This window comes from Piliocolobus tephrosceles, chromosome 17, assembly GCF_002776525.5.
Source record: "Piliocolobus tephrosceles isolate RC106 chromosome 17, ASM277652v3, whole genome shotgun sequence".
In the NCBI taxonomy this organism is placed as follows: domain Eukaryota; kingdom Metazoa; phylum Chordata; class Mammalia; order Primates; family Cercopithecidae; genus Piliocolobus; species Piliocolobus tephrosceles.
In genome coordinates this window covers 19,697,392-19,715,255 of record NC_045450.1, presented here as the reverse complement: position 1 = coordinate 19,715,255, position 17,864 = coordinate 19,697,392, and the positions used below count along the sequence as shown (strand labels likewise).

Sequence of the window (17,864 nt, the reverse complement as noted above, 5' to 3'; positions counted from 1 at the left end):
CACATGCCACACCTGCTAATTTTTGTATTTTTAGTAAAGGGAGGGTTTCACCATGTTGGCCAGGCTAGTCTCAAACTCCTGGCCTCAAGTGATCTGCCCGCCTCGGCCTCCCAAAGTGCTGGGATTACAGGCATAAGCCACCATGCCGGACCCTGAACAATTTCAAACCTGTCCCCCTCTCTTCAATTCCCCTGAATTCTCCTCTGAGAATTACCCTTGCACAGAATGACATCTGGGATTTTCTCTGTGAATGACATTCGCAATCTATCTAGAAACAGCAATGGTGTTTAGTACTTCCCTTTCTTTACCAAGTCCTGTCTATTTTACCTCCAGTTGTCTCTCATATCCACTCTCTTATCTCTATCTCCATCATCTTCACATTAGCTAGGCTGCCATCCTCTTACCCAGGCTCACCTCTGCAACTTTCTGATCATTCTAGCTCCATTCTTGTCTGTTCCATGAAGCCAGCTTGATTTTTTTGATGTGCTGCAAATATCATTGTGTTCATGCATGCATACACACACACACACACATGTGCACACACACACACACACACACACATTGGGATAAGGACCAAAATTACTAACCTGCAGTCCTGCAGTCTCATAAGGCCATAAGGCCACCTGCCAGACTGTCCTCTGTATCCTCTCCGCCTTCATCATTTCAAACCATCCCCCTTTCTCTTTGTTCTTTTTTTTTTTTGAGATAGGGTCTTGCTCTGTCACCCAGGCTGGAGTGCAGTGATGTGGTTCTAGCTCACTGCAGCCTCAACTTCCTGGGCTCGAATGATCCTCTCACCTCAGCCTCCTGAGTACCTGGGACTACAGGCACACACCACCAAGCCCAGCTAATTTTTTCCATTTTTGTAGAGACGGGGGTGTGGGTTTCACTTTGTTGCCCAGGCTGGTCTCAAACTCCTGGGCTCAAATGATCCTCCTGCCTCAGCCTCCCAAAGTGTTGGGATTACAGGCGTGAGCCACTGTGTCAGGCCTCTGTTCTTTACCCACACTGACCTTTCACTTCACCTAAACATCATGCTCCCTCCCGCCACACATCGTCTAAATAAACAATGAATGGAATTGTAAGTGTGGAACCCAAAATTTGTGATTGGCTGGAGATGGGATCAGAAACAAGCAGATGACCTCACAGCAACTTCTATAAGTAACAGTGTATGGCTCCCGTATGTCAGCACAAATACAGCAAGTGGGTCAAAGGGCTCTGGCCACTCTGGCTATGCGACCCAAAGGATGCAGAAGGAACAATAGGGTGTATAGGAGACCAGTTAGAAGGTAATAGACTCAGGCATGGTGGCTCACGCCTGTAATCCCAGCACTTTGGGAGGCTGAGGCAGGCAGATCACTTGAGGTCAGGAGTTTGAGACCAGCCTGGCCAACATGGTGAAACCCCATCTCTACTAAAAATACAAAAATTAGCTGGAAGTGATAGTGGGTGCCTATAGTCCCAGCTACTCATGAGGCTGAGGCAGGAGAATAGCTTGAACCCGGGAAGCAGAGGTTGCAGTGAGCTGAGATCACGCCACTGCACTGCAGTCTGGGTGACAGAACAAGAATCTGTCTTACTAAAAAATAAGAATAATTTTTTTAAAAAAAGGCTATTGTAATGGGCTAATAGCTCCTCACAAAGTTAAGTGAAAATATCCCACTAATTAGCCCGCACTTCCCAGGCAGTTATTATGAGCATTCACAGTCACATCCCTGGAGCACCAAGAGGATGCATGCCCCCACTTACCCCACCAGAATCCTTGGGAATACCAGCCTGCCTCCTTGGGTCCACCTGCCTCGGAGGGAGGTAATTAACAAAATCTCCTTTTCATTAGCCATGAGTCCAATTGGGGATGCCTTCAGGAACCGCCTGCGGATGTTCCCTTCACTGATCAATTGCTGTACGATTGATTGGTTCCAGTCCTGGCCCACGGATGCCCTAGAGTTGGTGGCTAACAAATTTCTAGAGGATGTGGAGCTTGATGACAACATTCGGATAGAGTAAGTGTTGACTGCATTTTAGGACTCCAGATATTCCAAATTGGAAGGCCAGATGCTGGCTCTATTTTTGTTGTTGTCTTGAAGATTTCTCAATTTGTGTATAGAAAATGTCTTATGCTTTTAAATTGAATCACAGTTAGATATTTAATAAAACATCTTCTCTGAAAAAGAAGAAAATTTCATTGTTCAGAATTGTCCTGGAGATATGCACTGTTGTCCTAGCTATGAGAACCTGGAAATAATGATATAGCTATTTCAGTAGTCCTAGGGTATGCATTCTCAACAGGAAGAACATTGCTGCTGAGACCACAAAAAAAGATGGTTTGTTTGTTTGTTTTTGAGATAGAGTCTTGCTCTATCCCCCAGGCTGGACTGCAGTGGCACAATCTCAGTTCACTGCAACCTCCGCCTCCCGGATTCAAGTGATTCTCATGCCTCAGCCTCCCCCAAGCAGCTGGGATTACAGGGCACCTGCCACCACACCCAGCTAATTTTTATATTTTTACTAGATACGGGGTTTTGCCATGTTGGCCAGGGTGGTCTTGAACTCCTGACCTCAGGTGATCCGCCTGCCTTGGCCTCCCAAAGTGCTGGGAATATAGGCATGAGCTACTGTGCCCGTCAAAAATTAGTTACTATAAGGGTGAAAACTTACTCTTTTATGTATAAAGCATATATATATGTGCTTTATCATACATATTATATATATGTGCTTTATACACTTTATATGTGTGTATGTGTATATATATATGTATATATATATAAAGCATTTTATTTGCCTAGAGTAAGAGAAGAGATGAGAATATCTATCATTCTGGATGTTCCATGAAGGCTAGAGATCAGTCAACCTTGTCTACCTCTGTATCCTTAGTTTCTAGAAGGTGCTTGGCACATAGGTTCAATCACTGTTTTATTTATTTATTTATTTATCTGTTTATTTTGAGATGGAGTCTCGCTCTGTTGCCCAGGCTGGAGTGCAGTGGTGAGATCTCGGCTCACTGCAATCTCTGCCTCCCGGGTTAAAGCGATTCTTGTGACTCAGCCTCCCGAGTAGCTGAGATTACAGGTGTGAGCCTCCACACCCAGCTAATTTTTGGATTTTTAGTGGACACTGGGTTTCACCATGTTGGCCAGGCTGGTCTCAACTGACCTTAAGTGATCTGCCCACCTCAGCCTCCCAGAGTGCTGGGATTACAGGCATGAGCCACTGTACCCACCCTCAATCACTGTTTAAATGAATTGAATGAAAAATGAGGAAGTAGGCAGGGGTAAGAGTTTCAGTGGCCTTCAATTCCATTTGGGGTATTTTGAACTTTATTATCTAGACCGGAAGACCCTTAACCTGGATCCACGTGCTTGTGGGTAGAACTCAGTGAGTCGATGAATATGAATGGGAAATATTACATCTTCATTTCCAGTGACATCCAACTAGTATTTTGCATTTCCTCCAGTGATGAATGTAGGCAGTAAACTCCAGTGGGATGAGCAGGGCCTGACTTTGTTACCAGTAGGAATCATAGTTCTTTGCAGAACTCATTCCTTCATTACAGTTAACTCAGTGTATAATTTTCTTCAAATTGATGGTGCTTTTTAGACCTGCTGCCCATTCTTGTTATTTAATGCAGAAGCTGACAAACTATGATTCATGGGCCTAGTTCAATTCACCCTGCTTTTGTAAATAAAGCTTTATTGGAACCCTGCCATGTCCTTTGGTTTACACACCATCTGTGGCTGTGTTTGCACTATAATGGCAGAGTTGAGTAGCTGTGACAGATATCATGTGGTCCACAAAGGCTAAAATATTTACTATCTGACCCTTTCCAGAAAAAGTTTACTAATCCCTGATTTAATGCCTCAGTAAGGCAGCACATATATTACTATATTACAAATTCTCAAATATTTTAAAACATTTCAAAATGTCTATTTCAATATAATTGGTTTCCATGGTAATTCTGTGTTTTATTTTATGCATTTTAAAAAATTGACTCAGCATGGTGGTTCGCACCTGTAATCCCAGCACTTTGGGAGGCCAAGGCGGGCGGATCACTTGAGGTCAGGAGTTCGAGACCAACCTGAGCAACACAGCAACCCCCACCCCCTCCCCTCACTGTGTCTACTAAAAATGCAGAAGATTAGCTGGGTGTAGTGGTGTGCGCCTAAGACTTCAGCTACTCGGGAGGCTGAGGTGGGAGGATCGCTTGAGCCAGGGACGTTAAGGCTGCAGTGAGCCATGATTGTGCCACTGCACTCCAGCCTGGATGACAGAGTGCAATCTTGTCTCTCTCTCTCTTTCTCTCTCTCTCTCTCTACATATATATATATATATATATATATATTTTTTTTTTTTTTTTTTTTTCTCTACAAAGTCAGGGTATTTCTCCAAACTACCAAAGTTTAGGAACTGCTGCTTAAGCCCTGATGATTCATCAAAGGGATCAGTGATAGAAATGACTTGATCAGGGCATGGTGGCTCACACCCATAATCACAGCACTTTGGGAGGCCAAGGCAGGTGGATCATCTGAAGTCAGGAGTTCGAGACCAGCCTGGCCAACATGGTGAAACCCTGTCTCTACTAAAAATACTAAAATTAGCCGGGCATGGTGGTATGCACCTGTAATCCCAGCTACTTGGGAGGCTGAGGCAGGAGAATCTCTTGAACCTGGCAGTGAACTGAGATCGTGCTATTGCACTCCAACCTGGGCAAAAGGGTGAAACTCTGTCTCAAAAAAAAAAGAAAATTAGAAATGACTTGATCAAAGATCATTTGAGGTTGGGCATGGTGGCTCATGCCTGTAATCCCAGTACTTTGGGAGGCCAAGGTGGGTGGATCACCTGAGGTCAGGAGTTTCAGACTAGCCTGACCAACATGGTGAAACCCCGTCTCTACTAAAAATAGAAAAATTAGTTGGGTGTGGTGGCACACGCCTGTAATCCCAGCTACTTGGGAGGCTGAAGCAGGAAAATCACTTGAGCCTGGGAGGCAGAGGTTGCAGTGAGCTGAGATCGCACCACCGCACTCCAGCCTGGGTGTCAGAGACACTGTCTCAAAAAATAAATAAATAAATAAATATAAAATCATTTGTGTGAGAGTATGCACCTGTTCACCTGCCCCATCCTTCTCTGCCTCAGCTCTGTTGACGTGTCTTCAGAGAGTTTGCATTCTAGTGGATCATAGTCAGTGTATGTGTCTTCTCACACCCTCATGTCTGTAACCAAAGCTGTGCTGGATCTCCCTGGAGGAGGTTGGGTCCTGCCTAACCGCCTTGGTGTCCTCGGCAGGGTCGTCTCCATGTGCAAATATTTCCAAGAGAGCGTCAAGAAGCTGTCACTCGATTATTACAACAAACTTCGAAGACACAACTATGTTACCCCCACCTCCTACCTCGAATTGATTCTAACCTTCAAGACGCTCCTGAATAGCAAGAGGCAAGAGGTGGCTATGATGAGGAACCGCTACCTGACAGGCTTGCAGAAACTCGACTTTGCAGCTTCACAGGTGAGCACTGCCAAAATAGAACAGAGATGAAGAGGCCGGGGACGAGGTGGATGTGCTGAGGCACGTGTTCAGGTGCAGAATTAAGAGACACCAAATTAAGCAGAATGTGACCGTGCATTTGCAGAGCTTACCTTAGCTACATCACTGTCATCCCTGCCCTGTGAGATCCTGTCTTTAAGATTTTGATATTTTGTTCATCGTGGGTTTTTGCATTAATTTTGGTTCCTTAACCTATTGCAATAATGTATTATTTATCTTGAGTACTTTCTTTTTAATGCCCCCTTAAGTTTTGTACTCAAGGTGAGTGCTTCCCTTGTCTCACCTTGTGAGGACATGGGCAGGATAAGGCAGTGAATGGTTCAAGATATCTTTGTGGAGTCAGATCTGGGCCCAAATTTCTCTCTATAGCATACCAGCTGTAGAGCCAGGGGCATGTTATTTCACTTCCTCGAGCCTCAGATTCCTCTTCTATAAAAAGGTGAAGGCCCAGTGCAGTGGCTCATGCCTCCCAGCATTTGGGAGGTCAAAGTGGGAGGATCACTTGAGGTCAGGAGATTGCTTGAGACCAGCCTGGGAAACATAGCAAGACCCCATCTCTACAAAAAATAAAATAAAATAAAATAAAATTAGCCAAGTGTAGTGTCATGTGCCTGTAGTCCCAGCTACTTGGGAGGCTGAGGTGGGAGGATCACTTGAGCCCAGGAGTTCAAGGCTACAGTGAGCTATGATCATACCACTGCACTCCAGCCGGGGTAACAGAGTGAGACCTTGTCTCTTTATTTTATTATTTCTTTTAAGACGAAGTCTCGCTCTGTCACTGAGGCTGGAATGCAGTGGCGCAATCTCAGCTCTCTGCAACCTCCACCTCCTGGGTTCAAGTGATCCTTCTGTCTCAGCATCCCAAATAGCTGGTACTACAGGTGCGTGCTACCATGCCCAGCTAATTTGTGTATTTTTAGTAGAAGCGAGGTTTTGCCATGTTGGCCAGGCTAATCTGAAACTCTGACCTCAGGTGATCTGCCCATCTCGGCCTCCCAAAGTGCTGGGATTACAGGCATGAGCCACAGAGCCCGGTCATGTTGTCTCTTTAAAAAAGAAGAAGAAAAAAAAAAGCAGTAGCAGTTTTCACAGCATAGGGCTGTTAGGAAGATGAAGTAAGCTGACACAGTGCAGCCCTTAGCAAAATGCCTGGCACATGAGTTATTAATTAATTTGTTCTTAGAGCCACTTGAAAAATTGTCTAAAATGAAAGCTGTACTAGGAGATGGATTTTCAACCCCAATACAGACCTGAGACTGTTGATTGATTTACAGAGGTTGGCTCTGTGTACAGCAAACCCACAAACACTGCAACACAGGGATGGGAGAGAACATTGGAAATGGCATCTGTTGCTCTGTTCCTGGGGATGTAAGTCGTTGGTGTTTAGAGATGTTGAAACTGAAGTCTGTCCAGACAAGCGTGAGGTCGGTCATGTCTGAGGAGCAGCAAAAGGACCCAAGACAGTCTAGACCAGAAAATAAAATGATTGTACCACTTAACATTTCTTAGGTCCTACCGCATCCCTAGTGCTATGTGTGAAGAAAGTATTGTTATCATCTCCATGTGATACACAAAGAAACCAGGACACAGAGAGGTCAGGTGACCTGCCCATGATCACACAGCCTGGCGAGTGGTCAGGCCAGAACTGAAACTTAGATCTGCATGACTCCAAAACCTGTGTTCCTAACCAGGTCAGCCTGCCGTGCTTCTGACTCACTGGGGGCATTGGGTACAAGGTCAAGAAAACTCTCTCCAAATACGTGAAACCCAACCCTGTTTGTCTGAGCTGCCTTAAAAGGCAGAATCAGGACCAGTGAGTGAAAACTTCAGGGGGGTAAATTCTAGCTCTGCACCAAGAAAATCTAATGTCAATTTTTTTTTTTTTTTTTTTTTTTTTTGGACAGAGTCTCATTCGATCACCCAGGCTGGAGTGCAGTGGTGCAATCTCAGCTCACTGCAACCTCCACCTCCCACATTCCAGTAATTCTCCTGCCTCAGCCTCTGGAGTAGCTGGGATTACAGGCACGTGCCACCACACCTGGCTAATGTTTGTATTTTTAGTAGAGACAGGGTTTCACCATGTTGGTCAGGCTGGTCACAAACTCCTGACCTCAAGTGATCTGCCCACCTTGGCCTCCCAAAGTGCTGGGATTACAGGCATGAGCCACTGAGCCCAGCCTAATAGGTTTAATTGTCTGAAAAATGGCATAAGCCCCATGAGAGGTGGTGAGCTCCCCATTATTAGAGGAGTTCAGAGACCAGAAAACTACTTGGCAGGAATGTTTTATAGACCATCAGACTGTTTGTCTTAGTCAGCTTGGGCTGCCATAGCAAAATATCCTAAACTGGGTGGCTTCAACAACAAACATTTACTTATTTCTCGTAGTTCTGGAGACTGGGAAGTTCAAGATCAAGGCAGATCTAGACACTAGCAGATCCAGTGTCTGGTGGGGGCTTTTTTCCTGGTTTGCAGATGGCTGCCTTCTTGCTGTGTCCTCACATAGTGGGAAGAGACAGATCTCATGTGGCTTCCTGTTTTTATTATATAAGGGCATTTACCCCATCATGTGGGCCTCACCCTCATGACCTCTTCTAACTCTAATTCCCTCCAAAGGCCTCACCTATAATTACCATCAAATTGGGGATTAGGCTTCAACATATAAATCTGAGGAGGAAACAAACATTTAGTCCACAGTACTATTGGAAAAAGTATCTTTGAAAGTAACTTCTATCTCAGCTGTGTTTTTAATTCATAGCCTTTAAAAAAATGTAGCTTTAAAAAATAATTTTGGCTGGGCACAGTGGCTCATGCCTGTAATCCCAGAACTTTGGAAGGCCAAGACAGTTGGATCATCTGAGGTCAGGAGTTCAAGACCAGCCTGGCCAACATGGTGAAACCCTGTCTCTACTAAAAATACAAAAATTAGCCGGGTGTGGTGGCATATGTCTGTAATCCCAGCTACTCGGGAGGCTGAGGCAGGAGAATTGCTTGAACCCAGGAGGCAGAGGTTGCAGTGAGCTGAGATCTCACCACTAGACTCCAGCCTGGGTGACAGAGTGAGACTCCATCTCAAAAAAAGAAAAAAATATATTTTAACTTAAAACAAAAAGTTTGTAGAGACCGGGTCTCACTATGTTTCCCAGGCTGGTCTTGAACTTCTGGGCTCAAGTGATTCTCCTTACCTCTACCTCCCAAATTGCTGGGATTACAAGTAAAAATAAATGTAGTTAAAAAAAATTTCTTGGCCAGGTGCAGTGGCTCACGCCTGTAACCCCAGCATTTTGGGAGGCTGAGACGGATGAATCACCTGAGTTCAGGAGTTCGAGACCAGCTTGACCAACATGGTGAAACTCCATCTCTACTAAAAATACAAAAATTAGCCAGGCGTGGTGGCGTGTGACTGTAGTCCCGGCTTCTCAGGAGGCTGAGACGGGAGAATTGCTTGAACCCCAGGAGTCGGAGGTTGCAGTGGGCCAAGATTGTGCCACTGCACTCCAGCCTGGGCGACAGAGCAAGACTCTGTCAAATAAATAAATAAATAAATTCTTAACTTGCTTTTCTCTCTCTCCCATTACCCCCAACACTACAATATAGACTCAGTGAGGGAGGACATAGTTTTTAAAAATTTTTTTAGTTTACAAGTACATGTCTAGTGCCTAGCACAGTGCTTGGTAACCACAACACAGAGTGTAAACTCAATAACTGTGTTGAAAAACCTATGAGATAATCACTAGGAAACAAATCTGTACCCAGGACCATGTCAAAATCATTAGTACATATTTTCTGCTTATGTCATAGGTTGAAGAATCCTTTCAACTCTTGTCTACTTTGCCATTTTCAGTGCTGACCCTGGATTCCTCCCACCTCTCTCCTTGCTAGGTAGCAGTCATGCAAAGAGAACTGACTGCTCTTCAACCTCAACTCATCCTCACCTCCAAGGAAACTGCCAAGATGATGGTGAAAATTGAAGCAGAGACGAGAGAAGCTGATGCAAAGAAACTTCTGGTGCAGGCAGATGAAAAAGAAGCCAATGTTGCTGCTGCTATTGCCCAAGGAATCAAGGTAGAAAGACCAAGAAGAAAGGGAGGGAACTAGTGCTGCTGAATGAGCATGGTTATGTCCATCTCACAGATGAGAAAAGTGAGGCTCAGAAAGGGTAGGCAAGGCTGGGCATAGTGGCTCACAGCTGTAATCCCAGCACTTTGGGATACCAAGGGAGGTGGATCACCTGAGGTTAGGAGTTCAAGACCAGCCTGACCAACATGGTGAAACCTCGTCTCTATTAAAATACAAAGAAAAAAAAAAATTAGCCAGGCACGGTGGCGTGTGTCTGTTATCCCAGCTACTCAGGAAGCTGAGGCAGGGGAATTGCTTGAACCTGGGAGGCAGAGGTCTCAGTGAGCCGAGATTGTACCACTGCACTCCAGCCTGGGCGACAAGAGTGAAACTCCGTCTAAAAAAATAATAATAAGGGGTAGGCGACTCTCCCAGCATCACATAGCTGATAAGTGATGATGCAAGTTGCTCTGAAACATGGTTGAATCCAGGAAGCATTAAGACCCAACACATGGACAGGTGTAGTGGCTCACACCTGTGATCCCAGAGCTTTGGGAGACAAAGGCAGGAGGATCACCTGAGCCTAGGAGTTTAAGACCAGCCTGGGCAACATAGCAAGATCCTGTCTCTACAAAAATAAAACTAAAAAAACTTAGCCAGGTGTACTGGCACACCCATGTAGTCCCAGCTACTCAGGAGGCTGATGTGGGAGGCTTGCTTGAGCCCAGGAGTTTGAGGCTGTAGTGAACTAGGATCATGCCACTGCAATCCATAGCTCACTGCAGCCTTGAACACTTGGACTCAAGTGATCCTCCCACCTCAGCTGCCCAAGTAGCTGACCAAGACCCTCTGTTGTCTAAAAAATGAAACAAAACAAAAAAAGTGGCCAGATGCAGTGGCTCATGCCTGTAATCCCAATACTGTGGGAGGCTGAGGTGGGTGGATTGCTTCCATGCTGGAGTTCAAGACCAGCCAAGTTCAAGACCAGCCTGGGCAACATGGAGAACCCCATCTCTACAAAAAATGTAAAAAAATTTGCCGGCTGTGGTGGCATGCACGTATGGTCCCAGCTACTCAGGAGGCTGAGGTGGGAGAGTCCTGAGCCCAGGAGGTCGAGGCTACAGTGGGTCCAGATCGCACCACTGCACTCCAGCCTGGGTGACAGAGCAAGACCCAGTCTCAAAAACAAACAAACAAAAAGACCCAATATGTTTTGACCTCATCTCTTACCACTTTTCCTTCATTCCCTGTACTCTGGCCACACTGATCTCCTAGCTATTCATTAAATAATCGTAACCCACATTCCCACCCCAGAGCCTTTGAACTGGCTGTTCCCTCTACACAGAATGCCTTCCTTTTGATATCCACATGGCTGTTTCCTTCGCCTCCGTCATATTTTTGCTCAATTATGCCTGGCTGTTGTAGGTGTGGAATAAATATTTGTTGAATGACAGAACGTTGAACCTAGAGGAAACCCACTTGAAGGTAATTCTTGTGCCAGAGAGGAAATAGTCCTGGTAAGGGCTTGACCTACATTCAGGTAGTAAAAGAAAATCTACTTCTTCTATTAGCACTGATGTGATGTTGTATATTTCACAAAGCACTTTGAAGTACATGGTTACATTTGAGCATTAAAACTACTTTGAGACTTCAGAATGACAGATGGGGCCGGGAGAGGTGGCTCATGCCTGTAATCCCAGCACTTCAGGAGGCCAAGGTGGGCAGATCACTTGGGGTCAGGTGTTCGAGAACAGCCTGGTCAACATGATAAAACCTTACCTCTACTAAAAATACAAAAATTAGCTGGGCATGGTGGCACGTGCTTGTAATCTCAGCTACTCAGGAGGTTGAGGTGGGAGAATTTCTTGAACCTAAGAGGTAGAGGTTACAGAAAGTCGAGATTGCATCAATGCACTCCAGCCTCAGCAACAGAGCGAGACCTTATCTCAAAAAAAAAAAGAAAAAAAAAAGAATGAGAGACATGGACGTATGAGAGTTGACAGCATTGAGATTCAGTGGTAAATTGACTTTCCAGAGCTGCATGGTTAGTTAATGGGATTAGAAGCCAAGGTTCATGGCACTTACCTTAACATACTTGAACCTATGCCCCCACTTAACAGAAAATTATCTTAACCATTCTTCAAACAAGAGCTTGATCAAAAAGCAGCCTATGTCTGTCTTCTATCATAAATAGGTCATGGCGGCCGGGCGCTGTGGCTCACGCCTGTAATCCCAGCACTTTAGGAGGCTGAGGCAGGCGGATCACTTGAGGTCAAGAATTGGAGAGCAGCCTGGCCAATATGGTGAAACCCTGTCTCTACTAAAAATATAAAAATTAGCCGGGTCTGGTGGTGGGGCACCTGTAATCCCAGCCATTCAGGGGGCTAAAGCACAAGAATCACTTGAACCTGGGAGGTAGAGGTTGCAGTGAGCCAACATCATGCCACTGTACTCCAGCCCGAGTGACCAAAAAAAAAAAGTCATGGGGCATTGTCTCGGAAGGGCAGGCCTTTTTGATTGACTTTTCTCCACTGAGTCCAGAGACCTGGCCTGTGGGAGATCCCCTGGGTGGGTCTGATCCCTGTCAGAGTCACATAATGAATACCCTGAATTACAGATGCCTTTTCACTTAGAGTCCTAATAGAACAGACGGGAGATGAATGGAAACCATCTGTAATAATGGACCAGGCAATGTGGGTCATGCCTTTAATCCCAGTGCTTTGGGAGGCTGAGTCAGGAGGATGGCTTGAGGCCAGGAGGAATTTCAGACCAGCCCGGGTAACAATAGTGAAAACTCTTGTCTACAAAAAACTAAAAAGAAAAAAATTGGCCAGGTGCAGTGGAGCACAACTGTAGTCTTAGCTACTCAGAAGACTGAGTCAGGAGGATCACTTGAGTCCAGGAGCTGCAGTAAGCTGTAGTCACACCACTGCACTCTAGCCTGGACAACGGAGTCAGCTCTTATCTCAAAAAAAAAAAAAAATCAGGCGATTTCAAGTAACAATTCTGAATTTTCAGCTTTTCTTTGGAAAACCTCATGCAACCTGGCAACATCGGAGCTGCCCTCCCGGGTTGCACTCATCATCGGTATTAAATAGATGCTGCTCCTGTGTTTCAATTCACCAAAGCCCCAGCCCCACCCACTCACACTCACTGGCCTGGCCCCCTGAGGCGCGTGAATTGGCAGCTCTTCCATGGTTCTGTGCTAGAATCAGGTACATCAGGGCTCAGTTTTTGCTCTGTCCTTTCCTCGCTTCAGTTTCTTCATCTACGAACTGGGGGTACTAAGAGGAAAACATGTAACATTTGTAGCCTGTGCCAGAGCGTAAGGGTCTATGTTAGCGATTCTCCAAAACTGCTGTTCTTTGCTCTATATCAAGGGGACTTGCCTGTGGGACCAAGGCTAGCCCCTCTCCACATGTGGGTCACAGAGGGAAGGAGAACAGCACAGCCAGGACTCTGCTTTGTAATGTCAGGCCAAACAGTGACTTGTTGGAGCAGGAGGGAGGTGAGTGATGGCACAAGGTTGGTACGGCGGTGACCCAGGACGCCCCACCACACCCACTCCCAGGCAAAAACTGCCACATCAGGTTTCAGTGCAAAGGGTGAGGCTCAATACTCTGCCATCCCATCCCTCTTCCAGGGAGTGACATCCTGGGATGAGTCAGGAAGCGGAAGAAACTACTCAGGGAGGAGAAGAAACCAGTGTCTGATGTGCAGCTTCCCTGAGGCTTTAGTGTGGACTGGAATCCCTTCCTGGACCTTTCAGGGCTGTGGTCCTCCTGCCCGGGCGGAGTTGCTAATTTTCTCTAATCTCCTCACACTCCCAGAAATGACACAACATGGAATAGTGCCCAGTAGGGTACCGAATGCACAGCAGGAATGCAAATGAAATCCATATTAGGAGTTCCTGTTTGATCCTAATTTGCCTTTAAGAAACATAAATTTTAGTGTTTCTTTATATGGAGAAAAAGTTAGTTCCCTGCTCTTTACCAAAAAAGAAAAAAAAAAAAAAGGTGATTTGTTAGAAACTCAGAAGTATGACTGGGCACGGAGGCTCATGCCTGTAATCCCAGCACTTTGGGAGGCCGAGACAAGTGGATCACCTGAGGTCAGGAGTTTGAGACCAGCCTGGCCAACATGGTGAAAACCCATCTATACTAAAAATACAAAAGTTAGTCAGACCTGGTGGCAGGCGCCTGCAGTCCCAGCTACTTGGGAGCCTGAAGTGAGAGAATCGCTTGAACCCGGGAAGCAGAGGTTGCAGTGAGCCGAGATCACACCGCTTCTGCAGTCCAACCTGGATGATACAGCGAGACTCTGTGAAAAAAAAAAAAAAAGAAAGAAAGAAAGAAAAGAAAAGAAAGGAAAAGAAATCCATACTGGGAAGACAAAGAGACTGGAAAAGCAAGAATCAGGTCACCAACACTTGATTCACGAGTGCAATGATTTGCTTACGTTGGTCAATTCTTTCCAATTATTTCTTTCCCCCCTAATGAGGATGATGAGTGATACCAAAATTACTGTGATCTGATTACATTTCACCACATTGCACTGAACTCCATACCTCTCAAACAATCCGATTGCTCTTTTCATGCTAAGACTCAGGGGCAACTTTAAATTATTACGTTTTTAGCATAGAAACAAATGTGGTAACAACGCCTATGTGCGTTTTTTTGTTTTTGTCTTTTGTTTTTGTTTTTGTTTTTAGACAGCATTTTGCTCTTGTTGGCCAGGCTGGAGTGCAATGGTGAAATCTCAGCTCACCGCAACCTCCGCCTCCCGGGTTCAAGCGATTCTTCTACCTCAGCCTCCTGAGTAGCTGGGATTACAAGCGCCCGCCACCACGCCCGGCTAATTTTTGTATTTTTAGTAGAGACAGGGTTTTGCCATGTTGACCAGGCTGGTCTTGAACTCCTGACCTCAAGTTATCCACCCGCCTCGGCCTCCCAAAGTGCTGGGATTATAGGCATGAGCCACTGCGCCCAGCCAAAAAAGCAAATAAGTTGAATACTCAGATGTTCGGGACATCCAGACCACAACCCCAAAAGGCCCTGCATGTGTTCCGGCTGCTGGTTAACGCTCAGAGCCATTGTCCAGCTTCAGGGGCAGGCACCGTGTTAAATGGGATCTGGAAGAGGAAGAGGAAGCACCTCTTTCTGATTCCTCATGTAGGAGTGGAGTTCTGCTTTGCCCCCAGTGTGCCAGGCCCTGGGCACTCATCTCCTTTGTCCTCGTGCTGCCCACAGAACGAATGTGAGGGCGATCTAGCTGAAGCAATGCCTGCGCTCGAGGCTGCACTAGCTGCTCTGGACACCCTGAACCCGGCCGACATCTCACTGGTGAAGTCGATGCAGAACCCACCAGGCCCTGTCAAGCTGGTCATGGAGAGCATCTGCGTCATGAAAGGGATGAAGCCAGAGAGGAAGCCAGACCCCAGTGGCTCCGGTAACCCCCACCCCACCCCACCCAGATGCCTGCACAGGCTGCTCTTTCCTGGCAGTGGGGTGCTGATCCCCAAGTCGACTCCAGGCATGCAGGCAAGATCACTGAGTTTGGAGGAATTAAGAAAGGAACCAGGCTGTGTGTGCACCCAAGGCCTCTCTCACGCTTCTCCAGCAGCTTCCGCCCTCTCAGTCAGTTGGGAAAATGCAGGTATCTGTAGGTGGAGCTGAGCTTAGTCAAGGCCTCTCCCTGCAAGTCATTACAAAAATGAAGGTCAGGTAGACAAAAGGCCTGGTGTGGAACAAACACAGTCATGTGTGGGTACTAAGAGAACTACAGAGAGAGAAACAGAGAGAGAAGCAGAGAAAGAGAGTTAGGGAAAGGAAAAGAATGAGACAGAGACAAAGAAAGGAACAGAGAGGAGACTGAGAAATAAATGGAGACCCAGACACCTCTACACACATGCATGCATGCACGCATGCACAGACATGCACACGCATGCGCACACACGCAGACATGCACACACATGCATGGACACACAGAGACATGCACACACATGCACATATAGACATGCATGCACACACATGCATAGACAGCCATGCATGAACACACATGCATGCATACACAAACATGCACACACAGATGTGCACACACACATGCACGCACCACATGCAGACATGCATACACACAGGTATGCATGTGCATATGCACCCAAAGGGACAGGGGGACCAGGAGAGAAGGAAATCAGGAGAAAGAGACAGGGAAACACACACACACACAGATAAAGAGAAAGAAAAAGAGAGAGAGAGGAGATGGGGAGAGACTTGCACGCACAAGTGAGTTGCAGACATACAGGAGAGAGTAAGGCATGAGGGGAGAGAAACAGGTAGAAATGGAGACTGAGAGACAAATATGTGGAGAGCGACAGAGAAATGGAGACAGAGAGACACAGAGACACAGGGAGTGCCAGAGACACAAAGAGAGACACAGAAACAGAGACACAGAGTGGGAAGAAAAGAGACCAGAGAGAAGAGAGACGGACAGGGAGACAAAAAACACTCACAGGAAGACAGAGAGGACGAGTTGGGGGAGGGAGTGGGGTGCAGCAGAAGTGAGGAATGGAAAATTAGAGGGAGAGAGACATGGACGGGAGACAAGGGCAAAGAGAGGCAGAGACGGCAACTGGAGGGGGAGAAAGAGGAGAAGGGAGGACAGATGAAAAAAGAAAGAGAAAGAGGAGGATACAGAGAATTAGAAATGGGGAGAAAGGAATGGGGAAGGAGGAAGGAAAGCCCCTTCTACAGTTGAGCCTAGAAACATGAACAGGTGAATATTCACTGTCCTTCAAATGTAAATTAGATGTAGGACTTTGCATTGAGACCAGTGCCTTAGAGCTGAACCATGACTTTAAAAATCACTTCCAGTTCTATTTCCTGCCTTTTGAGTTCTCCCATCCTGAGAACAGTCTGGCTCTTCCTTCATTCTTTCTGTAATGTTAGAAGTCTCTACTCTAATCCGATCCAGGCACAGTGGCTCACACCTGTAATCCCAGCACTTTGGGAGGCCAAGATGGGCGATCACCTGAGGTCAGGAGTTTGAGACCAACCTGGCCGACAGGGTGAAATCCCGTCTCTACTAAAAATTAAAAAAAAAAAAAAAAAAAAAAATTAGCTGGGTAAGGTGGTGCGTGCCTGTAATCCCAGCTACTTGGAAGGCTGAGGCAGGAGAATTGCTTGAATCCAGGAGGCAGAAGTTGCAGTGAGCCGAGACCACGCCATCGCACTCCAGCCTGGGCAACAAGAACGAAACTCCGTCTCAAAAAAAAAAAAAAAAAAAAAAAAAAAACAGAAATCCAAGCCCCCCCCCCAGAGAATCTCATTCCATTGGTCTGGGATGCAGCCTGAGCAGTAGAATTTATTTTTTTAAGCTCTGCCTGCAGCTGGGGTTGAGACCTGCTGAGATACACAAAGCACAGCCAGGTCATGAATGCCATTTCTCATCTTGGATCACTGATAATCAGCACAGAACCTATCATTAAATTAAAATTAAAGCAAATTATGCCTATTATTCACCCAAACCATGGAATTGAGTGAGTATATTGAGATGGAGCAAAAGAGCCATTGAGTTAGTTAGGGGTACCTTGAATTTAAATGAAGCAGATCATTTTCTAGAATGCCAACAAAAACCTTCACGGGAAATATTTGGCCGATTTCTGCTCTTGTAATTAGGAATGGGACACATTTGACCTGCTGTACTCAATGTGATGTCTCAGAGTATAACTTTTTTGATGAGCCTGAGCTTGGCAAGTACCACGGGCCAAAAAGCTTCCCGAATTTTTTCCAATGTGTCAACAGAAGGAGCATTGTTCCGGGATGGGATTGAGACTCGCTTGATTAGTCGTTAGTCAGCATGATGGGTGCTAAGGGGAATAAGGGCCTGGCTTTGTGTCTGGGCAGGCCACGGGTAGTCTTCTGTGTGGGTGGAAGCCTGCAAGCTGCTTCTTCCAGCCTCCTTCATTCTCACAAGACCTTGGCCTCACTCACACGGTTCATCACAAGGAGGACTTATTGGGCTCCAACCAACCTCCCCGACTAGGGAAGAATATTCGAAACTCATCCCCACGGGCTGTGGCTCCTGCTGCCTTTTCCATCCATGAATAAGATAATGGGGTACTATTCATTCAACCCATATTTATTGATAACCAAGTACCAGGCAGTGTTCCAGGTTCTAGAAAGCAGCAGAAGGTTACCACTTTGAGGGAGAGGTAGATGGTAGAAAATAATTGAAAACTTACAGGTTGCAATAAGTGCTATAAAGGGAATG

The 17,864-nt window shown here is 46.1% G+C and overlaps 1 protein-coding gene across 2 annotated transcripts in view; it reads left to right on the top strand.

Annotated features, from left to right (window-relative positions):
* The window catches only part of DNAH3 (dynein axonemal heavy chain 3), a 206,043-nt gene that overhangs the window by 154,797 nt on the left and 33,382 nt on the right, over positions 1-17,864 (top strand). For both annotated transcript variants that reach the window (XM_023224996.2, XM_023224997.1), the window contains 4 exons: positions 1,838-2,003; positions 5,284-5,500; positions 9,420-9,602; positions 14,846-15,044. In XM_023224996.2, coding sequence (XP_023080764.1) covers positions 1,838-2,003; positions 5,284-5,500; positions 9,420-9,602; positions 14,846-15,044 — 765 coding nt within the window. The remainder of the gene's footprint in view (positions 1-1,837; positions 2,004-5,283; positions 5,501-9,419; positions 9,603-14,845; positions 15,045-17,864) is intronic.